Genomic DNA, 24,652 nt, shown 5'->3' with positions numbered 1-24,652 from the left:
ACAGAAATGGTAACGAAGAGATAACAAGGAAATAGCAACGTAGTTCAATAAGCTTTGTTCACAGAGCGGACTCCTCCCACGGTGCGAGGTGAGGGTGCAGGCTGAATGCGCAGCACTGGATAGCGCCACCTGTGGGAATAAATACACCTCCAACCTGATTATGTGACAGGTGTCAGTACTCTGGTGATTGGGATGGTAGGAGTGTCCGGGACTGAGAGGGTGTGCTTCGTGTGGTTGTTGGCGTGCGTGTGACAGAGAGAGTGTGTGTACGCACCCTTTGATGGCGTCCAGGCCGACCTACCGTGACAAAACCACCCTCCCACCCCCAAGGATCCCTCCAGCTGGATTTTCCTCGGGCGTCCCGGACGGCGAGGAGCAGGAAGAATGGGATGCTCTCAATGGAAGGAGGCGAGCATGGAGGGGTCCAACACCTGAGAAGCCGGAACCCACGACCGCTCCTCAGGACCGTAGCCCTCTCAGTCAACCAGGTATGAAGAGCTCCTCCACTACGCCGAGAGTTCAGCAACCTCCGAACATGGTACGCAGGTCCGTCCGACAGCTGTAACAGAGAAGGCAGTCTCGGTCTCACCTCAGCAGTCAGAGGACCCTCCTGGTTTGGCTTCAGGGCTGACACATGGAAGGCTCTGGACACTCTTCTGTCCCCCGGAAGACATAGCTGGTAGGCAACAGGGTTAATGCGTCGGCGATGATGTAGCGGTCTGCCAGCTTACCTCTCGGTCCGAGATGGCCATCACTGGTCAACACCCATACCATATTCCCTGCTCTGTACTCAGGGGCTTCGCTCCTCCGGCGATCCGTTTTCGCTTTAAAGCATCTCACGGCCGCCTGCAGCTTACGCGTTCACTCCTCTTGCACCATTACTCCACTATCAGTTGGTCGGATGTGGCAGCGTTCCAGGGATAAAGAGCCAGCTGCCTCCCTAGAATGCACTCAAAAGGTGTTACTCCCGTGCTGGACTGAACCAAGGAGTTCTGAGCATACTCAGCCCAGGTGAGTAGTGAACTCCAGGTGTCGGGGTACTCGCTGCAATAAGCATGCAGAAATTGCCCCAGCTCTTGGTTTGCACGCTCTACTTGCCCATTCGCCTGTGGGTGGTAGCTGGACGTCAGACGTCAGACCCGAGAGGTGAATTGAGGTCCTCGATTGGATACGATGTCCTCCGGAAGTCCGTACAGGCAAAACACCTCGCGGAACAGCGCCTCCACTGTCTCCCACGCTGTTGGCAACCTTGGAAGTGTTATGAATCTCACCATCTTAGAGAACCAGTCTATGACGGTCAGGATGGTGTTGTTTCCTTCCGACACAGGCAGGTCAGTGACAAAATCCACAGCTATGTGCGTCCAGGGCTGCTTGGGAATAGGAAGCGGCAGTAGCTTACCAGCAGGAGTAGTGTGCACGAGGTGATGTGCACGAGGTGATGTGACCCATGACGTCTCGATGCATGCCGGGCCACCAGTAACGGGCTGCCAGCACTTGTGACGTACGTGTGGACCCGGGATGTCCTGTGCCAAGAGACGTATGAGCCCAACTGATGAGAGGAGTGCGCTGTGCCGGGGAAACGTACCTGCGATGAGGAGGACATCTGGAATGCGGATTGGCCGCGGAGATCGCCCTGTCGATCTCCCACTCCACAGCACTGAGGAAGCACTCTGCTGGGAGTACGGGTTCTTCCTCCATGGATTCCTTGCTCTCGAGAAAGGACATAGAGAGGGCATCGGCTCTGGTGTTCTTCTGCCTGGCGCGGTAGGTAACCTGAAAACGAAACCTTGAGAAGAATAAGAACCAGTGGGCCTGACGCACGTTCATTCTCTTGGTGGTTTTCAGGTACTCCAGATTTTTATGGTCCGTGATGACACTAAAGGGATGCTTCACTCCCTCCAACCAATGCCTCCACTCCTCGAAGGCCAGTTTCATTGCCAGTAATTCATGGTCACCTACCCCATAGTTTCTTTCGGCAGAGCTCAGCTTCTTGGAGAAAAAGTCGATCGGCTTGGGAGAGCTGTGCTTCTTAAAGTGCTGGGAAGGCACCGCTCCCACTCCCACATCTGAGGCGTCTACTTCAACGATGAAGGGCTTGCTAGGATCGGGCTGATGTAAAACAGCCGTAGCGAACGCCCTTTTCAAATCCTCAAAAGCCTGCTCCGCCGCGGCGTTCCACTGTAGTCGCTTGGCCCCCCCGCGCAGTAGGTCAGTGAGAGGCCTTGTGATGCAGCTATATGACCAAATGAAACGCCTATAAAAGTTTGCGTAATCCAGGAAATGCTGGAGTTCACGCCATGTGTGAGGCTTATTCCATCCCATCACAGCCTCCACCTTGCCAGGCTGCATGTGTACCGAACCTGGCCTGATGATGTAACCCAGGAAGCTTTCCTTGGTGAGGTGAATCTCGCACTTCTCAAGTTTGCAATAGAGCCTATTGTGCAGGAGAGTGCCCAGGACAGCGTGCATGTCACGTACATGTTGGTCCATGGAGGGTGAATAAACGAGGATGTCATCAATATTCGCAATTACACATTTATTCAAATACTCACGTAAGACCTCGTTTATGTATGCCTTGAAGAACGACGGTGCCAAAGCCAAGCCGTAAGGTAAAACCTGGTACTGATAGTGACCAGTGGTTGTGCTAAACGCCGTCTTCCATTCATCCTACTCCCGGACGTGGATGAGGTTGTAGGCGCTGCGCAGATTGAGCTTGGTGAACACACTCGCTGACCGCAACTGCTCCAGCGCTGATGGCACCAGAGGCAGAGGGTAGGAGTAGCCCACCAAGAGGGAATTGAGCCCTCGGTAATCTACACACGGTCTCAGACCACCGTCCTTCTTCAGAAGGACGCTGGCTGAGGTAGGCGAGGTGGACGGAGTGATGTAACCCTGCGCTAAGGCCTCCCTGACATACTGATTCATGATCTTGTCCTCTTCCTGCGAGAGCGGATACACTATGCCTTTGGGGGGTGCCTTCCTTCAAGGTGAAGGTGTAGTCCCAGGGACGGTGAGATGGTAGCCTGGCTGTTTTCTCGCCTCTGAACACCGCTGTGAGGTAATTGTGATAAAAAAATGAAATGTGCTCTGTGTGACCTTGGATCGTGAGACGGAGGTAAGCTGTGCGATACTGTATCACCCCCCCGCCCAAAGGCCGGCCATCCAGTGCATGCACACACCTCGGTTCTTCCAGTGGCTTGAGGGGCACTCCGAGTCGCTCCGCCAGGGTCCGGTCCATCAAGTTGCCCGATGCTCCCGAGTCCACTAGGGCGAAAACCCCCCGCAGAACAGCCCTTATAAGAAACCAAGGCATTGATGGAGAGCAATTTTCCAGTCAAGGAGTTACTCACTCCTGCCACTGCTCAGGTGAGCGGTCTCCTTGGCTGCTGTCGTCTCCCCGATCTGCATGGACTCCACCATCTGGCTCTCCTTAGGACTCGCCTGTGAGGGGTTCCTGGGAGCTGGGCTTTGCTGTGCGCGACCACCTCTCTCCTAGATGAGGCGGTCATAGGTAACCGCCAACCGGACTACCTGGTTGAAGCTCTGCCCCTCCTGTCTGCAAGCTAACTTGGCCCGCAACTCAGGTCGCAGGCTGGCTACAAAACATCCACTAAGGCAGCGTCATTCCAGTCTGTGCTGGCCGCCAAAGTGCGAAAGTCCACAGCGTATTCCGCAGCAGGGCACGTACTTTGCCGTAGTTTCAACAGGCTCTGTCCACAGGTGCTGCCCTGCCGAGGATGGTTGAACACCTCCCGCAATTCTGCAACAAAGGAATCGTAAGCAGACAGGGGGGGAGATTCGCTCTTCATCAGCGCACCCCCCCAGTCCAATGCCTTGCCGGTCAGGCAGGAAATAATGTAGGCTACCCTGGTGTTATCGCTCAGCCTTGAGAGATATGCGAAGTAGAGTCCACACTGTAATAAGAAGCCCTCACATTTTTTCGGGGTCTCTGCTGTGGGGCTCTGGTGGCGCAATGTGGACTCTCTCCTCCTCAGAATCTGGTGATGAAGATGTCTTCGCCTGGGAAGTAAGACTCTGCAGAAAGCTGGACATGAGGTGCATAAGGTTTCTCGCGGTTTTCCAATCGTCCTACCTTGTAAAGCCAGGATTTCAACGGGTGACAGCTCCTCTGCTCCTGCTACTAAAGGCTGCACATTCTGTGATGCTGGGACAGAAGCAGCAGGAGGCAGAGGCTGAGGGTGACTGGTTTTAGTATCCATAACGAAACATAAACACTCAGGCCACAAGGCAGAATAAATATGAACAGAAATGGCAACGAGCAAATAGCAACATAGTTCAATAAGCTTTGTTCACAGAGCGGACTCCTCCCACGGTGCGAGACGAGGGTGCAGGCTGAATGCGCAGCACTGGATAGTGCCACCTGTGGGAATAAATATACCTCCAACCTGATTATGTGACAGGTGTCAGTACTCCAGTGATTGGGATGGTAGGAGTGTCCGAGACTGAGAGGGTGTGCTCTGTGTGGTTGTGGGCGTGCGTGTGACAGAGGAAGTCTGTTTACGCACCCTCTGGTGGCGTCCAAGCCGACCTACCATGACAGTTTGCTATTTTCATGATCTGTGTGTAGGGGTTATAGTTATGAGATATAACTAACCTACCTGCTTGCCTACAACCAAGGACGGAAATAGGTGCAGAAGAAGGATTGACGTGCATAAAACTTAAATATCTGACTCCAAATTATAGTTGGTAAGAATCTAAAAGAACTCACTTCTCAAATAGATCAGTACAGGTTATAGAATATACCTAACCAACTTTATAAAGTACCTTGCTATAAACAATAGCCTGCTTTGTCAGAGGTTTATCATAAACATGCGTAGCAGATGGGATACTTTAGAGGGAATTGGTATTAGCATTGATTTACCTTTTAACTGATACTAATAATGAGCTCATCTGGCCCAGTATAGCTATAATCAAGGAAGACCGTGGCTACACAATTAACCAGATTTATTCAATAACCAACAAAATATAAAACAATAACAACCATACTAGATTAAAGTAACAATAATACCTAATGGAAACAGAGATACCAACCGGTGCAGGCTGCCTCACGGAGAAGGACCCCAAAGGAAGCAAAAAAGAAAGCCCAGATGAAAAGAAGAGCCCAGATAAAAGAAGAGAAGAGCCCAGATGAAAAAGAAGAGCCCCTGCACCCACAAACTTCTCTTTTTATATCCCCCCAGCATCTCAAAGGGACAGCAGTCACAAAAACCAGGTTAACCAATGGGAATCAGGTTGCTGGTAAAGACATCAGAGTACATTTGCATACAGTGTGCATTCCATACAGGACTGTCCCCTTTGGGGTGAAGTCTACAAACCTTATCAGGGAGTGATGGAACTCTTATCCTGTTAGCATAACCTTTACCCAGTACACAACAAGCTGCAAAATAAGACTAAACATGCCACACAAACATACTGACATAACTAAAATACAAATGGTCAGTTTTATCCCATTGCTCTGGGAACCTCTTGAGGTAAACCACCATTTGTTGCCCCCCATGGTTTTATGGAAGAACACCAGATCCTGCATCCCCCACAGGAACACATCTGAGCACTCCTACAAATCCCCCCTCAGGGACGCCAAAATGTAGAAACATTCAACGACCCGAGAGTGAGTGTCTCTGTCATAGTGGAGCGAAGGGCAGTGATGTGCTTCCTGAAATAGCAGAACTGGATCAGGGTGATGGCGAGTATTAAAGAACTGGCCAGGACGCATCCTCGGAAAACCCATTCCCACCAGGTATACATGTACTCCGCTGAAAGGGTTGAAGCACTGGTCAGGATTCTCACCGTCTCACTGGCGAGATGCACTTCCACTTGTGCTTGACGAAGATGATAGCTGGTTGTCTGAATCAGGCGCTGAACCAGCTGTACAGTGTCTGTTAGAGGTTTTGTGCTTTCCTCATAGAACGTGTCTTCCCACCATGGAGAAACATCAGTGTCCATTGGTATCCTACCCAGAATGCTTAAAGGTCCCATTGTGAAGTCATCTCTCACCTCTAGACAGAACGAGTGATTGGCAGGGCACAGAAGACCCCCATAACTGAAAGATGTCATTTCACTAATCACACACCACTGGGTGTGTGACACTTGGACTGCATCAGAGTATCCATGCAACGAATGAACATTTATCAACTTAGTATCATTTGAAGAGACAGGTTGTAATGTATTGCATGTACAGATTACATAACTGGCTGTTTCATGGCAGCAAGAACGTGTAGTAAGCAACATTTCAGAACCCTTTACAGTCAAATAACCAGTCACCTGATCCCATTTGACAACCTGATCCCTGATAACCGTACCCAATGAACGTATAGAGGTGGAATCTGGAAAAATTTGCTCAGGGTGAATAAAAGGATAAGTTGCATAAAAACCAATACAACCGGGGCACTCATTTCCATTGTACATCATAATAGTTGTAAGAAGTTCAGCATAATAGATGGTTTTCATAGAAATTGATTTAAACCAACGATCAAGATCAAGCATTTCAATCAAATCAGCTAAGGCATGACGTGGTGATTTCTGGAATCGGAGATCCAATACCTCCTGCCTTGCTGCTGTAAACAGATCTTGAGCATAAGCTCTGCATGCAAAATCAAGCTCTAAGGTATGTGTTTGGTTAAAAATCATATGACTAAGGTGTAACAAAGCTTGAGCTTCTGACTTTACTGCTTTAATAATATTATCTTCACCATTAGTCAGATGTTGAAAACCAGTTGCAAACTGATTGGTAAGCCAAGATGTATACTGTGATTGTTTGGAAATTTGGTATGTGTTTATTAGTGAATTACTACTACCAAATAATCCAGTGATGTCCGAGAATAGATCTCGCTTCATGCGTGACTGTGAGTATGGAATTTGGACTGCTAATCTGCTTTTGTAGTCATACACTAAATCTTCAATTTGAGTTTTGAGCCATGTGTATGTTTTAGTGTAGGCTTTACAATGTGTCAGATAAGCTGAGAGGATATTTGAAATATTGTAACTAACATGAACCATAACAAGGTTTACATCATGCAATAGAGTCTTATTAATGTTTCCTCTAATAAGACCAGCTAGAGGGACAGGGTATGTATTTGGACACTGTGTTGGTTTGTGGTAGCCGCATGTCGTTAAATTGAAACAATATTTACGTGTCCATGTGCAATTTTCTGCACCTGTCCACAAATTTAGGTCAGCTTCACACCTACCAACACAATACATGCCTTCCCGACGTTTTGTCCAAACAAAAGGTTTGGGAGTAATAGAATAATCCTGTGGAGAAGAGAGATTAAAAAGATGGGATGTATATGTGTTGTGTGTAGAATTGAGTGGTTCTATATGTGTGCACTCGTACATGGCAGGTTCAAGTTCTTTTGTGTTATAGCACTTCCGAGGATCTACTCCATTATTTCCTCGCTTGTATAATGTGCTTAAAACACCTGCTTCTTGACCCTCAATTGATTTTAGTTTTATCCATGTTGTAGAATTGGCTTGGCTTGGAACATGGATAATAGGAATGGAAAAACTAATTGTAGGAGGATGGGTGGAACCTAAATTACAGCAAATTTGAGTTATACAATTTGGTTCTGGTGCTACACCAGGAGGCCATGTAACTATTTGCTTGGGTAAAATTGTCAGTGAATTTGGTGTGAATGGCCCCTTGAAATACTTCCATACCCATCTCCCACATCCGAGCATGTGGCTCAATTTGACTCGCTGTCCTAGCTCAATGCAGGTTTCTTTGGTCACCGTCCTGGCATCAGGGATCCATGGAACTGCAGTAGTGAGTCTGTGAATGTGAGAATGATAACAGAACAACATGCTCTACATTTACTCACTATGTTCCTCTGGATCAATGGGAAGCTTCATGACTCTTCCTGTCATAAGCTCATAAGGGCTGATACCTGTGGCCCTTAAAGGAATGGCTCATAAGACAATTAACACTGTGGGCTCATCAGTCAGTGAAAGTGTAGGATCTGTACATGAAGAGGCAGCTCCCGTATCAACAAGCGAAAAATCATAACCGGCCTCCAAGGTTAGCTCTAATTTTTGATACGATTACCATGATGGATATTACTGCCGACAGGAATGGAGGCCACGCACCCTTATTGAGGACCACTGTTTCTATCTGACAGGTTTTTGAGGTCAGATGTTATGAACTTCGCTTGTACAGCATCTAACTGCTGACTGATCAGTGCAAGCTGCTCTCTTAACGTCTGATATTCACCAGTAGGTCTAGCCTCCTGTCGTTCCTTTGGCTTATGTGCCCTTTTAAACTTCTGTTTGTTTAGCTTGAAACAGTCCTCAATTACATGTCCTACCTTGTTACAAAATTTGCAACGTTTCTCAAAAGTAGGCGTACTTGGTTTGCTAGGGACTTCACCCTCAGCTAACCACTTAACTGTTGCAAAAGGTCTCTTGTTTGTTTTCAAGCGACTCTCCATCCCCATAACCCACCTGACTATGGAGTCAAATGTGTTATCTGGAGGATTTGCTCCATGACTTAGTGCCTGCTGCACATGTGGACCTGCATTATTTTTGAGGAGTTGCAACAGGATTTCATTATCCTTAGTTGGCTCTTCAATTCCTGAATACTCCCTAAAAACTACCCAAAGGCGCTCTGCAAACTGTTCAAACGGTTCTTTCCCTTGTTTTGCATCAATGATCTTATCCCAAGCTGCCGGAACCATACCCCTAATATCTAGAAGGGTATCTTTCAGTCTGGCTAACACATCCGTGTGTGTTTCTCCCAGTAAGGGAGTCATGATTCTCCCATCCAGAAGTTGTTCTGGAGCTTTAGATATTAGCTCTGGAGGGATAGTTGTGAGAGCTATTTGCCAAATGTCCTTTGGTTCTAAGCTAAAAGCGCTAGCTTGACGCATTAGTGCACTCCAGTATGGCTCAAATGGACCTTTACAGGGAAGCATCCCAACAACGCTGGAATGTGCTGCACATTCATGAAAAGTTAGCTGTCGGCTAACATTAAAGCGTTCACCGTTGGGATCTGTCATTGTTTTAATGACGGCTACTTTAGATGCACTAGCAGTTTTAGACCTGGTGCAAATAGGACTACGCTCCCTGTGCTCAGGTAACCCTGGAATTGCTGCTGCGAGCACCTGACTGCTTTTGTCTTGTCTCCATTTTCTTGGGCTTACGGCCACATGGTCTTCCTTAACCAAATCTGCAAGTGGGGGTGTGGGCTCTGACCCCACAGCCTGGCCAAACCCAGCTGCTTCAGCTAGCTGTGGTATCTCAGCTGGAGACTGCTGATAAACACTATCTGTATGAGGCCGTGGCACTAACCCAGGTGCAAGGACTGGTGCTGGTGGGGATGGTAACACAACCCCCTGCTGGCGGGCCTGGTCTAATCCACTGTTAGCAAAGGCCATTAACATAACATCTTCATCACCCTCAGTATCATCCAACAAAGGCATGATTTGAGATTGAGGGTTAAAGATCTGTCGCACAGCAGCCACAGGAATTCCAGCATTATCACAGCATTTCTCCAAAGTTGAGGCATAGTTCGTACCTGCTCTCAACTTACTTTGGAGACTAGCTATTTGCCTAGTGAATGCCTCACTCTGGCGTGCCCAAGTTAGCTTATCATACGCAAAGCTGTCTATTTGTAAACGCATTCTCCTGATCTCCTCAGATCGGAGGCTTTCCAAGTTGCGCATACTGTCCAGTGCTTTCTTGTGTTGCTCTAAAGAAATTAGGCTGTTACGGAGGACTAAATAGCCTGTGGCGGCTAATAGTTTGTGTTGCTTAGGCTTTTTCAATAAAATATGTTGGAGTTTACTCCTAGTGCTAAGCTTACAACCCTCAGATGAGAGCCAATTTAAAATGAACTCATTGCTAGCATTTAGCGACAATCCTTTGATGCGCATGCTAACCAGAGTTTCTTTTACCTCCAAAGCCCAATCCTCCATGAAGGCCTGCTCTTCTACACTAGCATATCCCTGAGCCATTGTGTATACAAGCTAAAATCCTTGTCTTTTTGCACGTGTCGGCACGCCTGCTACTCGGTGGGTATTCCGACCCGTTCTACAAATGTGTCTGTATGGTGCACCTATGTTTTCCCTGCTGCTAAAAGAAGGGTATATTTGTCTTACCTCAGAAGAGACCAAACCCAAAGATGCAGCAACATAGGTGTGAATCACAGACAGCAATCCGGGCGGACGGTCGTTATCTGCTTGCAAAACTGTAAACTGGTTACTTTGTACTAGTACTGGATCACACTAGTACACAAATTTCTGTACTAGTACCATATCACGTCGGGGTCACCAAATTCTGTAGGGGTTATAGTTATGAGATATAACTAACCTACCTGCTTGCCTACAACCAAGGACGGAAATAGGTGCAGAAGAAGGATTGACGTGCATAAAACTTAAATATCTGACTCCAAATTATAGTTGGTAAGAATCTAAAAGAACTCACTTCTCAAATAGATCAGTACAGGTTATAGAATATACCTAACCAACTTTATAAAGTACCTTGCTATAAACAATAGCCTGCTTTGTCAGAGGTTTATCATAAACATGCGTAGCAGATGGGATACTTTAGAGGGAATTGGTATTAGCATTGATTTACCTTTTAACTGATACTAATAATGAGCTCATCTGGCCCAGTATAGCTATAATCAAGGAAGACCGTGGCTACACAATTAACCAGATTTATTCAATAACCAACAAAATATAAAACAATAACAACCATACTAGATTAAAGTAACAATAATACCTAATGGAAACAGAGATACCAACCGGTGCAGGCTGCCTCACGGAGAAGGACCCCAAAGGAAGCAAAAAAGAAAGCCCAGATGAAAAGAAGAGCCCAGATGAAAGAAGAGAAGAGCCCAGATGAAAAAGAAGAGCCCCTGCACCCACAAACTTCTCTTTTTATATCCCCCCAGCATCTCAAAGGGACAGCAGTCACAAAAACCAGGTTAACCAATGGGAATCAGGTTGCTGGTAAAGACATCAGAGTACATTTGCATACAGTGTGCATTCCATACAGGACTGTCCCCTTTGGGGTGAAGTCTACAAACCTTATCAGGGAGTGATGGAACTCTTATCCTGTTAGCATAACCTTTACCCAGTACACAACAAGCTGCAAAATAAGACTAAACATGCCACACAAACATACTGACATAACTAAAATACAAATGGTCAGTTTTATCCCATTGCTCTGGGAACCTCTTGAGGTAAACCACCATTTGTTGCCCCCCATGGTTTTATGGAAGAACACCAGATCCTGCATCCCCCACAGGAACACATCTGAGCACTCCTACATGTGGTAGAGACAAAAACCTGCACAAGGTGGCGCAGTTACAGGAAGTGGCTGAGTTCAACTGAACATGTTCAACAGATTCATTCTTCTTGCCAAAATAATAATAACAATAACCAGGACAGTGGTGGTCATTAACACTGCTGTGTTCAGCACTCACATTAGCCTCCTTCAAAACTAAAGCTGCCCCATATCTGCTCCTCCAGCCATGCTAATTTCTTGTTTCCTCCTGTTATATTTATTTATTTTCTTTACTTTAATTAACAATCCTGATCCCATCACTTGCACCTTGGTCCTCTGCCTCACTCAGAATGTCTCTAATTATTATTGCTGTTTACTGATGAGAATAAAATTGAAATTTACATAATTTACATAAATTATTTTATGTGTGCAAATGTGTGGTTCACATGTAATTACAATTTGTTTTTCAAATCCCATTGTGAAAAAGTGGACATGTGTTTATGGAACTCACTTGCTTGAAGTGAGGAGGTCTGAGGGGGTCTGAGGAGGTCTGATGAAGTCTGAGGAGGACTGAGGGGGTTTGATGAGGTCTGAGGAGATCTGAGGGTGTCTGATGAAGTCTGAAGAGATCGGAGGAGGTCTGAAGGTGTCTGAGGAGGTCTGAGGGGGTCTGAGGAGATCTGATGAGGTCTGAAGGTGTCTGAGGGGGTCTGAGGGGGTCTGCGGATGTCTTAGGGGGTCTGAGGATGTCTGAGGAGATCTGATGAGGTCTGAGGATGTCTGAGGAGGTCTGAGGATGTCTGAGGAGATCTGATGAGGTCTGAAGGTGTCTGAGGAGGTATCAGGGGGTCTGAGGATTTCTGAGGAGGTATGAGGGGGTCTGAGGATGTCTGAGGAAGAATGAGAGGGTCTGAGGGGGGCGATGGGTTCAAAGCAACATTGCACCCAACTCAGTTGATGGTCCTCATCATAGCATCCTCCCCTTCAGAGAGTGACTGTCTCCATCCTACTGCCTTCAGCCTTTGTCACACTCTCTCTGTTTCACCACTCCACCCTTACTGCAGGCACAAATATGAATATGTTTGCATATTTGAATATGCAGATGAATATGTTCACTAAATGGCAGTGTGCATGCACCCTACATAATTTTAAACTGTTGCTTTAGGCAGCCACAAGATTGCAGCCCACTATTTTACTTGTAGGGTAATAATTAAGCATCAGATCACCATAGCAACTTAACAGTAGACTTAACCAATTTAACAGTAGATTCCTTCCCGATGTAAGCATGTTTTAGCCTGAATTGCTGTTCGTTTTTGCTTGCCAGTGCAGAGTTGTTAATAACAACGAGCGTCTATGGGTTTATAATAGATGGTGGTATTTATGTTTTAAACCTACTGTTGTGAACACACTGGTTTCACACCCTACAACAACAGAAGCTGTTCTGTAGAATGTTCGCTATAATCTTCTGTTTTCTTTAAAGCATTCTGAAAATTATACTGATAATGATAATTACCAATTATAGCATTGGTTTTATATGAGATACACACACACACACACACACACACACTCTCACACTCACACGTGTCTGTGTATGTATGTGTAAAGCAAATGACCAACTCTGCTAATTACTGAACCAATCAAACTGAATTCATCTCTCTCTTGTGTCCTGATAGGTGGAGTGGCTGTGTTTAAACTGCCAATCAAAGAGAGCCTCTGGGGCTGAGCAGACACCACCGCAGGATGAAAACACCTCTGCTGTGGCTGGGGAAGCCAAGGACAGACCTGCTCCAGAAATCCACACCCAGAAACCCATTTCTGCTCCAGAACCTCTACAGGCCTCCACTGCTGGACCTACTCCACTATCAAAAGACGAACGCTGTAAGGAGGAAGCTGTGAAGACCACACCAACTCCACCTGCTTCTCGCAAAGAAAACTTAAAATCTGTAAGACCTGAAATAATCACACAAGGCGAAGAACCCAAAACCTCAACAAAAGAGACAAGACTAGATGAAAAACAACTCAATAATATGGCAGCAGATCAATCTTCAAGAGTGGCGACACCTTCCAAGTCACTTGTAACTTGTCCACAGTGCATGATGGAGCTTAATGTTGGTTCAGACCAAGCACCCAATTACAAAACATGCGCAGAATGCAACAGCCCTGTGTGTGAGTGCTGTGGAGGTAACCTGACCTTACCTCACCAGCCTGAGGTAAAATATGCCACAGTATATCCTGGCACATTATTTACTTCTGAGACTAAATTTGATAATTCATGACAAATAAATAAAGTAATAATTAAGAAGTCAGCTCATTACAGTATACTTTACAATTCCCTGATATTAATCAGTGATGTGTCATTGTTCTGATGTTACAGGCTTTTGACTGGCTTTGCCTAAACTGTCAAACACAGAGAGCCTTAAAGGGAATGGAACCAAGAGGATATCCAATAACAAAACAAGACTTTATCTCAACTTCAGCACAGCAATCAAGAAGCATAACACCCATTTCAGTAGCTGATGCTTTTGAAACCAATAAGAAAGAGTTACCTCAGTTTCAACCTGATAAAAACACGTCACCTACATTCACCTCAGTTCAAGATGAAATATCTATACCACCTCCTGTCCAAAATGAAAACATTTTGATTTCAGATACAGTGGAAGCAAAAGAGACAATGCCTGAGGGGGAAGACAAAACAGCGCAAAAGGAGGAAACATTTGTACTTTGCTCTGCTGAAGAGAAAGAGTCTTCTGAACCACTGCCTATAATGGAGGATCGAGAGGTCCCTCAGAACCATGTACCTGAGCAGTCAGTGTCTGGTGTTTCATCAGGTGTTCAAGATGAGTCTTGCATAGCTCCACCACGTTCCCGTAAGGGTTCTGCATCTTCCCAAGCATCTATCAAAACCGATACGCCACCCATTTCTCGGAAAGGCTCCGTTTCCCAAGCCACTGTCAGAACACCACCAGTTTCTCACAAGGAGTCTGCATCTCCCCAGGATCCCCATAAGATGCCTTCTACCGAAGACACCAAACCATCCATCAATGCAGAGGAGAAATCAGTTGAGGACAACACACCTTTAGAAACTGCCAAAATGTCTACACCCTTTCAACCAGTTCCTACAGCCATGGAGTCTAACTGTCCTATTTGCAGAGTGGATCTGAACATTGGCACTGAAGATCCACCTAATTTCAATACTTGTACTGAATGCAAGAATAATGTATGTGTTCAGTGTGGGATGGATCCCATGCCCTATCAGACAAAGGTAAGTAAAAAAGCTGCAATAATGCCCCACATTACAATTAGGGATTTATATATTTATATTGATGTTGATGTGTTTAGCAGACTGATTAAAAAACATAGAAAACATAGAAATCATAGAAAACATGCAGTGCCTTAATTTGTCTAAAATTACTGCAGGTGAAGCAATGGCTGTGCCTGAATTGCAAGATGCACCAAGCAGTAGAAATCCTGCCCTCAGGTATCCTGACACCTCCACCTGCATCTGTGGAAGAGGACAGCCAGTCTGTACCTGCAAAGCCCACATTAGTGGAAGCCAAGTTCTCCCATCCTCCTACAACATGTGTGGATGAAAAGAATGGGAAGGATGTCCCAGTTCCAAACCCTCAACAGACGATGTGGCCAGATGTAAAGCAGAGTGATATGAACCCACCAAATAAAGAGCCTCAACAACAATCAGACCCAGAGCCTGCAAAACCACCAGAGACCAAAGCTATGGATTCAAAGCAGCAGGCTGAAAAGAATGTTGAAGAAAGGGGCGTAGGAGAACCTGGTCTGGCCAAGATCTTACCTGCTACTACAAAGCAGGAAGCTAGGTCAGACCTTGCTGAAGCTCCAGCAACAACTACAACCAAAACAAACCAGCCTGCCTGCCCAGTCTGTAAGGTGGCCCTTAACGTGGAGAAAGACCAGCCTCCTAACTACAACACCTGCACGCAGTGTCAAAATATGGTGTGCTGCCTCTGTGGATTTAACCCCATGCCTCACCTTTCAGAGGTAAGTGTTTGATCACTTGATTGATTGAGTGATTGATTTATTGTGTGAGCAGAAGAACTCAGGTGCCTACAGCAGCAGGAGACACACTGCAACCAGAAGTGTGTTTATGGATTTTGTTTTCAGGAATTGCAGTTCCTTAACACGCAGACATATACAGGTAGCACGTTATGAAACTGAAGGGCTCTGTTTAGATGATACTCTTCATCGCAACTGGCATCAACATTTATGCATGTTTAATTCAATTGGCAGTTATAAAAGCTGCTTTTGTCAACTTTGAAGTCAAGATGACACAACAACTGTGTCACGGGACACAGGATTTAATATTATAACATTGTGTGTCATAACAATGGCTGGGGAGAAATAACATGACAAGTGACTAGGAGCTTAACAGTGTCTGGGTATATCAGTGTGACATAACACTGTTATGATATAGCTTGCTAGCTAGATAACTAAATGTTAACTTATTCAGTAATCTGATTTGCAGAAATAGCGCTATATTCACATTTCTTAGGGGTCATTGTGAAGTGGTCACTATTCTCTTTATTAATGATTACTGGAAAAACACTCTATTTTAGTGAAACACTGCCTGTAGCTTTTTGTAAAATCCAGAACATTGTTCCCTGATGAGTAGGTTCCACATCCCCCTGCTTTCGTCAGCAACCTTTGTATGAATATGACTAGTATTCAGGGGAATTGCTTTTATTGCGGGTGTGCAGATGTAGTGAGAACTGTAACATCACAAAGAGATTACAATTAAATACAAATATTTAATGTGACATTTTAAAATAACATTTGTTTTAGAAAAAAAAGAAAACAGTTTTTATGACGCTTGTTGCAATAAGCATTTCTAAATGTAAAAGTATGTTTAAATCAGTTGTTATGGAGAGCTTATGTAGGTGTCAGGCAGCCTTCTAAACAGTGCCATTCAGTAAAATGTTACCCATATAAATAAACGTGAGAAAATATAGAGATTATTATTATTATTTAAAAATGAAATCTGAGAGTTATATTTTTGTCAAAAAATTATCTGGACAGCACCATGAAGGCTGAGCTGAAACTGTACACAACTCAACATACATGATTGTGTCTTACCGTTCTCTGCCAGTGTTTTAAATTGAATATATTCATATGAATACATCAGTGCTTCCTGGACCTCTCTGTCACAGATTATTTATTTGTTTGTTTGTGTCCAACCTAAAATCTTCCTTCCTCTAGTTTCCAACTGTGAAAGGAGATTTTTTCCAAATGTGAAAGGAGGTTTTGTAAATCCAGTCACGATCACCCCACTGCTCTGCGGTTGTTTCCCTTTCCCTGAGTTGATTTTTAAAACCATATTCAGTTCGAGAAGTGTTGCACTTATGTGTGTTGAATGAGGTGTAGGGATGTGTAGTGATGTGACTCGGAATGATGATGATGGTGATGATAGTGGTGGTGGTGGTGATAATGATGGTAATGATAGTGGTGGTGGTGGTGGTGGTGATGATGATGATGGTGATGATAGTGGTGGTGATGATGATGATGATGATGATGATGATGATGATGATGATGATGATAGGGGTGGTGATGATGATGGTGATGGTGGTGGTGGTGATGATGATGTTGATGATGATGGTGATGATAGTGGTGGTGATGATGATGATGGTGATGATAGTGGTGGTGGTGGTGGTGGTGATGATGATGATGGTAATGATAGTGGTGGTGGTGATGATGATGGTGATGATAGTGGTGGTGGTGTTGGTGATGATGATGATGATGATGATGGTGATGATAGTGGTGGTGGTGATGATGATGGTGGTCATGATGATGGTGATGATAGTGGTGGTGGTGATGATGGTGATGATGGTGATGATAGTGGTAATGGTGGTGGTGATGATGATGGTGATGATAGTGGTGGTGGTGTTGGTGATGGTGATGATAGTGGTGGTGGTGTTGGTGATGGTGATGATGATGATGATGGTGATGATAGTGGTGGTGGTGATGATGGTGACGATGATGGTGGTCATGATGATGGTGATGATGATGATGGTGATAGTGGTGGTGGTGATGATGATGGTGATGATGATGATGATGATGATGATGGTGGCAGTGATAATGGAGTCTTCAGATATAATGTAATTTTAAAATTATTACCATCATCTGATACTTTGAGAATACAAAAGAGTCTAGAGTACAAAATGTATTTTTGTGAAGTTCCAAACACTCCTAAATGTATTAATGTAGCTGGAATAGGTTTCATTAACCCTTCATTGGGTTTTCTTGTTGGTGTAAAATGCTTGCTATCCATTTTTGGGAGAAAGCAAACTTCAAAGTGATTAATCACACACTATGTGGGGCTCAGTATTTAGATTTTTAGACATTTTCTGTGTGCAATGAAAATCCGGACAACTGTGTTTCTCCCCAGAACAGTAAATAACTCCCAGCCTGGCTATACTGCAGATGGCTGCCACTATAAAATTAGAACAGAGGCCTGTGACAAAGGCAGCAAGCCAGTGGAAGCATTAGTGGTCAGTGGGGTGACCGAGTGGTTGACGTTCTTGATACTGCTGCCAACAGTAGTTTACGACTGTCTACAACGTTCTGCAGAGTGGTATAGAGATCTCAAATGTCCAAAGGCAGACAGCAAATCGACATGGCTTTTCCTGAAGTGATTTATAGGGACTTTTTCCCAAATCAGGGATGTATATCTTTCACAGATGTTTTTGTAAAGTCCACAAGTTTTCATTTGTTAATCAGCACAGTCCTCAATAAACACAAGAGCGAGGGATGTGAAGGCAGAGTGTAATCTGCATGCGTGAGTGGTGTTTCATGTGAGTGGAGTGCCAGAAAGTGCAGCTCTCCAAGTGCTGAATATGCTGAGTGCTGCAAGCTTCCCCAGGCCTGGAGTGAAGGTGCTTTTATGTAACGTACTGTGCAAAGATGGCCACAGCTGCAGCAGACACATATATATATATAAAAGAGAGAGAGAGAGAGAGAGAGAGAGAGAGAGAGAGAGAGAGAGAGAGAGCGACTCTATTAAATTGATTGAGGGTTGTGCAGTAATGATGTGATGAGCACTGCTGTAGCTAAGAGGAGACTGACTGGCTGTAATGGCAGTAAGTGAAGGTAAGTTTGAGAACTGAGGCATCTGTCTCTGCACCGTGGGAGAATTTGACTGTGAACCCCTGGGCTAAAACCCCTGACCCGTCTGTTTGCACAGCCTGTAAAGTCACATCATCTCCAACCCTATTCTGTTGACCACTGTGGTGACGTGCGCATGCACGCACGCATGTGCAAGAAAACACACACGCACACACAAAAGACTTTTGAAAGAACTGCATTCACTTCCCTGCACACAAAATATTTTGATATCAAACGTTTATGCCATGATTTCAATCCTAACAGTTGCAAACAGAAAAATGACTTAGGCCTGTTTTGGAAAATGGCAGAGATGTGGTCAGATCTGAGTTGTTGTACAATATGTATATTTCCTCCCAGAGGAGAAATGTAGTATTTAAGTTAGAGCTCTTTCTCGGCGAGGTTCCGGTCTAGTCTTCTATTGTAGAAATAGCAATACAGGTTTCTTTTGTAATCACCTTGTTGTGTATTTCCCATCACATGGTCCTGGTGTTTCTTTAATCCTTCTGCCCACTAAACCCAGTATGCTGGTGGACACACTGTGATGCAGCCAGCTGGTCTGTGCCAGTGTGCTTCCCCATATCACTGTCACTCATCTAGAATAACTTCAAGGCATAACTTCAAAGAGCAGTGTTTGCTGCTTATATACAAATGTGACGTGCTGTGTTCACATTATCTGGCTTACTGCTGACTAAAAATAGCAGCTGATATCATCTTTTCCAGCTAGCATCCCAGCTTGTGCTGTAGAGAACTATCCTCAGGGATTGTTTGGTTATTTGGATCCTTCCATGCAGCCTGTCTGCTTAGTGCCGCTTTTTCCTGCTTAGTCTAATTATAAGACATGCACAGAGGTGTAGTCATTTTGGGGCACATAACTATACCACCCTAGTCCATTATTTTGGTTATAGTAACACACTTTAAAACTTAATATTTATTGTGAACACCCACTGTGTAGTGTGTGGGTGTGTGTATGAAAGACTAGTCTTTTCAGTAGGACTCAGTGATGCATAATGGGTATTTTTAGACAATTGATCAGTGTGCCGTTGTGCTACTAGCCACATAGACCAGTAATGTCACACTGTTCTACTATGACCAGTTATCTGTTTGCATGCATGTGTGTTTGTTTTTCTTTCTTATGTTTAGCCCAGTAATGTGATCATCACAGTATAGTGTTCAGTTGTAATGAGAAGAGTGTTTGGAGAGTGAGAGGTGTACCCTGCTAGCTCATGAATAATATGTATGTGTGATGGATAGGCAGGCAGGTAATGATCGGTAGTGTAGGGTCAGTAACATGAACCTGTATCATTAAACTGTTCTGACAGAGCTCAGAGTCACTAATATGTTTCACTCTTAAGGTCAGTCTGTGAGGGTCATTTGCTCATTTTTCTTACTTATCATGCTATTGGAAGCTATGGAGTGATATGTCTGTAAGGGAGCTTGGATAAAGTGTAAAGGTGGTCAAATGCTCTCAGACTCCATGTCTTCATGTAGCATTTCTCCTGTAGCTTCTCGAGACTTCGCCACGTTAAGAGTGTGATCTTTGACATGTAGCCACTGCATATTTGTTTGCATCTGAAATTGCATTAATTTACAGAGAGCCACGTGAAATTCAAAGACATGTTGGAACAGAAGCAGCACTCGTTGCATTTAGTCGAGACAGCGTGAGTGTGAATATTCTCAGATGACTGAGGGGAAGACAGAGGGTGAGTGGGACAGAGAGTGCTATGGAGTTCTATGTATGTGCCCACTCTGTCTCACTTCTGTATATATCTGGTCACTGTTTTAATCAGACCAGTAAAGCCTTGTGTCTGCAGAAGGCCACTACAGTCCTGCCTTTCACATAATTCTGTCAGAAAGGAGTCGTTCTATTCTGTAGGAGTCGTTATATTTCTATAAATAAACATGAAGGGGCTGTTCAAAGTGCACTACAATAACATGCTATATTCAAAGTGCACTAGATTAGCCCACTATATCCAAAGTACACTAGATTAACCTGCTTTATATACGTTAGCCTGCTATATTAAAAGTGCACTACAGTAGGGAAAATAAGTATTTAGTCAGTCACCAATTGTGCAAGTTCTCCCACTTTAAAAGATGAGGGAGGCCAGTAATTGATATCATAGGTAGACCTCAACTATGAGAGACAAAATGTGAAAAAAAAATTGAGAAAATCATTTTGTCTGACTTTTAAAGAATTGATTTGCAAATAATGGTGGAAAATAAGTATTTGGTCAATAACAAAAGTTCATCTCAATACTTTGTTGTATATCCTCTGTTGGCAATGACAGAGGTCAAACGTTTTCTGTAAGTCTTCACAAGGTTGGCACACACTGTTGCTGGTATGTTGGCCCATTCCTCCATGCAGATCTCCTCTAGAGCAGTGATGTTTTGGGGCTGTCGGCGGGCAACACGGACTTTTAACTCCCTCCAAAGGTTTTCGGAGGGGTTGAGATCGGGAGACTGACTAGGTCACTCCAGGACTTTGAAATGTTTTATATGAAGCCACTCCTTTGTTGCCCTGGCAGTGTGCTTGGGATCATTGTCATGCTGAAAGACCCAGCCACGTTTCATCTTCATTGCCCTTGCTGATAGAAGGAGGTTTGCACCCAAAATCTCGCAATACATAACCCCATTCATTCCTTCATGTACACGGACCAGTTGTCTTGGTCCCTTTGCAGAGAAACAGCCCCAAAGCATGATGTTGCCACCCCCATGCTTCACAGTTGGTATGGTGTTCTTTGGATGCAACTCAGCATTCACTGTCCTCCAAACACGACAAGTTGTGTTTTTACCAAATAGTTCTACTTTGGTTTCATCTGACCATACGACATTCTCCCAATACTCTTCTGGAACATCCAAATGCTCTCTAGCAAACTTCAGACGTGCCTGGATATGGACTGGCTTAAGCAGGGGGACACGTCTGGCACTGCAAGATCTGAGTCCCTGGCGTCGTAGTGTGTTGCTGATGGTAGCCTTTGTAACGTTGGTCCCAGCTTTCTGCAGGCCATTCACTAGATCCCCCCTTGTGGTTCTGTGATCATTTTGACCCCACGAGCTGAGATCTTGCGTGGAGCCCCAGATCGAGGGAGATTAGTAGTGGTCTTGTAGGTCTTCCATTTTCTGATTATTGCTCCCACAGTAGATTTCTTCACACCAAGCTGCTTGCCTATTGCAGATTCAGTCTTCCCAGCCTGGTGCAGGTCTACAATTCGGTTTCTGGTGTCCTCCGACAGCTCTTTCGTCTTCACCATAGTGGAGTTTGGAGTGTGACTGTTTGAGGTTGTGGGCAGGTGTCTTTTATACTGTTAACGACTTCAAACAGGTGCCATTAATACAGGTAATGAGTGGGGGAAAGAGGAGCCTCTTAAAAAAGAAGTTACAGGTCTGTGACAGCCAGAAATCTTGCTTGTTTGTAGGTGACCAAATACTTATTTTCCACCATTATTTGCAAATAAATTCTTTAAGTCAGACAAAATGATTTTCTCAATTTTTTTTCACATTTTGTCTCTCATAGTTGAGGTCTACCTATGATGTCAATTACAGGCCTCTCTCATCTTTTTAAGTGGGAGAACTTGCACAATTGGTGACTGACTAAATACTTATTTTCCCCACTGTATATTAGTCTACTATATCCAAAGTGCACTAGATTATCCCTCTATATTAAAAGTGCTCTACATTACTATATCCAAAGTGCACTAGATTATCCCTCTATATTCAAAGTGCACTAAATTAGCCTGCTAAATTCAAAGTGCACTACGTTAGCCTGCTATATTCAAAGTGCACTAGATGAACCCTCTACCGCTGTTGCCAAAGGATCCTGCCAGCAATTCAATATGATGTCAGGCATAGAGCCTCTGATTTGTAGTACAATATGGGCTTTTCTTTAATCCATCAGTCAAGTAAACCTTCTGTTGTTTTGAAGGTGCAATGATGAGAGAATGTAGGTGTAGGTAAATGTTGCATTTTGTCTGAAAGGCACTGCAATATAGCACAAGACCCAGCAGGTCAAATTCTCTTCTGAAGAGAGTGATATTTCATGGTACCATTCAAAGCCAGACAGCTGTTAGTATGCATTTGTACTGATTTTGAGATTTTGAGCACTGGTGGAAAGGAGGAAAAATAAAATTATAATGAGCGCGAATATTGCAAAATTATGTTTAATGAACAGAGAGTCTTTTATTGTAGTTGAAGAAAAACCTTATACCTATAGACTTATACCTATAGTCATATAGACATATACCTATAGACTTATACCTATAGACTCCCATGGTCTCACCTGTTATACTGAGAAACATATGTATGTTGTTCTGCATAAGAATGTCTGCAGCAATTTTTTTTCTATGTAAGCCTTTTCTATGTATGAACATTTGTTCATAAAAAAGCACTATAACTGAGGCATAATATTGCCATCTGTGAAAGACCATGTGATTTATCTGGGCTTTTCCACACCTGCAATAAATGAAACATGCTATGCTGTTTCCCTGTAACAGATATGGTGATGGATTATGTATGCAAATGAATGATATGATACACGTACAGTTTAAGACTCCTAAAATCTGAGAAATTATGTGATGGAAAATTTGAAAAATAAGCTTCTGGGTATTGTAATTTCTGCCCAGACTGTAAATGTTCCTGCAAAAGTATAAATGCCTGGGCATGGTGAGTAAAGTGAGTCTATCGGGTTAGTCTAATACTTTTATCCATTAAACAGCTCAGCTTCAGTTCACCTTTGGTGTGGTTCATGCTGCTCTGATAAGATGGAACATGAAATTTAAGTGAAAAACTAATGTAAGCCCCACAGTCTTTACTCATTGTGAGCGTTTACTGTGAAGCTACTTCATGCTCATTAAACTACTGTATTGAATAATCTCTTCTATAATGATCACACCCGTCGTGCTGGTTTAGGTGCTCTGGCACTGTATCCAGAGTATCTGCAGTGTTCTTAATCACATGCGTAGTGTGTGTCTGTGCCACACCAGTGCCCTATTGGCTCTTGGTTGAGCCACAACCCAATTGACTAAGCTCCACCTCATCTGATATTAGCTTCACGTGTTGCGCTTGATTGTCCACTGTGTGGATATATATAGAATCCTTTGTCTGTTTCTTCTTTGTGAGGTGTTGAATGTGTTGTGCATTGAGCCTTCGTTAAACGTTCGTTAAATTCCTCAGTGTTTGAACGTTGCTTGTTATTCTCACTCTGCTTTCTGTGTGGATTGGAGAAATATCTATTGAATTCACTATGGACATTTGCAATGGGATTTTAGAGTTTGGATTATAATGTTTGGTTGTTAGTAAATATTGCTTGTCAATGCTTGGCTCTCGAGTGTCATTTATTACTGAATGCTTCACCATGGCAGCTAATCTCACAAAGCTTCAAGAGGTGCAACACCAGGAAAGGAAGTTCACTGATCTTTTTGGGATCCTTCAGTCTACTCTGCAATCTCTGATATTTCTTCAGTGTCAGATCACTTCTGATGCATGACTCCATGATATCCACAAGTACAGTTTCTCCACTGGCCTTCATCACTATGCCATAAAGGTATGATTGGAATCCAGATAAGTACAAGTGTTTTCTTATGCAGTGTTCTTTGTATATTGATCACCGTCCTGAGATGTGTGGGTCAGAGACTGATCAAGTAAACGCTTACTTCCTTATTAGCGGGGATTCTGAAGCTGAACTGTTTAAAAAACGTTTTGATCACATGACTTCTTGGAGTGAAGCAGTTGATTGTGTGAAACACACCAGAAGAACATTTCTGCAGCTGATTGTGCCCTCGTGTTCAGATTGAACCGACGCTACTAAAAACAACATTCCACTCAACATTCCACTCCACTACATTTGATATGCTGTAGGAGGAAGTGCAGCACCACCACATCAGCAAGTCTTTTATCACCAACCCCAACCATATCCACCCAAACACCGTCAACATGCTCATGCTCTACTGTCCCGAGATGAGACAGACATGCCCCAACACCATTTGTGCCTGTATTGAAGGTTCCCAGTCCTTCCTCTAAAAGATTGTTCACTGCCTAAAGGCAGGTGAGAGCATAAATTCTGCTTAACGTGGTATTTAAGCAATTAATCATTCACTGCCACATGTGGCTGCCTATTTCTTTTTGTTGAAACATTCTGATGTCACGGGGAACTTTCCTTATGCTCAACTCGTTCGTTCATCTAGACATCACTCTTGATCCACCTGTGTTCACTACATGAACAGCCTAACGGATTTCTTCCTCAAAGGACATTAGTGCTGGCATTATCTTTATTACCTTGTCATCC

The 24,652-nt window shown here is 44.1% G+C and overlaps 2 protein-coding genes across 8 annotated transcripts in view; one reads left to right on the top strand and one right to left on the bottom strand.

Moving 5' to 3' along the window:
• The window catches only part of pclob (piccolo presynaptic cytomatrix protein b), an 83,696-nt gene that overhangs the window by 23,583 nt on the left and 35,461 nt on the right, over positions 1 to 24,652 (top strand). For all 7 annotated transcript variants that reach the window (XM_076993378.1, XM_076993382.1, XM_076993380.1 and 4 more), the window contains exons 13-15: positions 12,918 to 13,454; positions 13,619 to 14,506; positions 14,662 to 15,258. In XM_076993378.1, the coding sequence (XP_076849493.1) occupies positions 12,918 to 13,454; positions 13,619 to 14,506; positions 14,662 to 15,258 (2,022 nt within the window). The remainder of the gene's footprint in view (positions 1 to 12,917; positions 13,455 to 13,618; positions 14,507 to 14,661; positions 15,259 to 24,652) is intronic.
• Positions 5,159 to 7,270, bottom strand: LOC143497595 (uncharacterized). Its single transcript, XM_076993384.1, has one exon. It carries the CDS (start codon positions 7,219 to 7,221, stop codon positions 5,590 to 5,592), a length of 1,632 nt encoding a protein of 543 aa, XP_076849499.1. The 5' UTR covers positions 7,222 to 7,270; the 3' UTR covers positions 5,159 to 5,589.

Source organism: Brachyhypopomus gauderio, chromosome 2 (assembly GCF_052324685.1).
Source record: "Brachyhypopomus gauderio isolate BG-103 chromosome 2, BGAUD_0.2, whole genome shotgun sequence".
NCBI classification, from domain to species: domain Eukaryota; kingdom Metazoa; phylum Chordata; class Actinopteri; order Gymnotiformes; family Hypopomidae; genus Brachyhypopomus; species Brachyhypopomus gauderio.
Note: the sequence above shows the minus strand (reverse complement) of the source record. Positions and strands in the feature narration are given on the sequence as shown.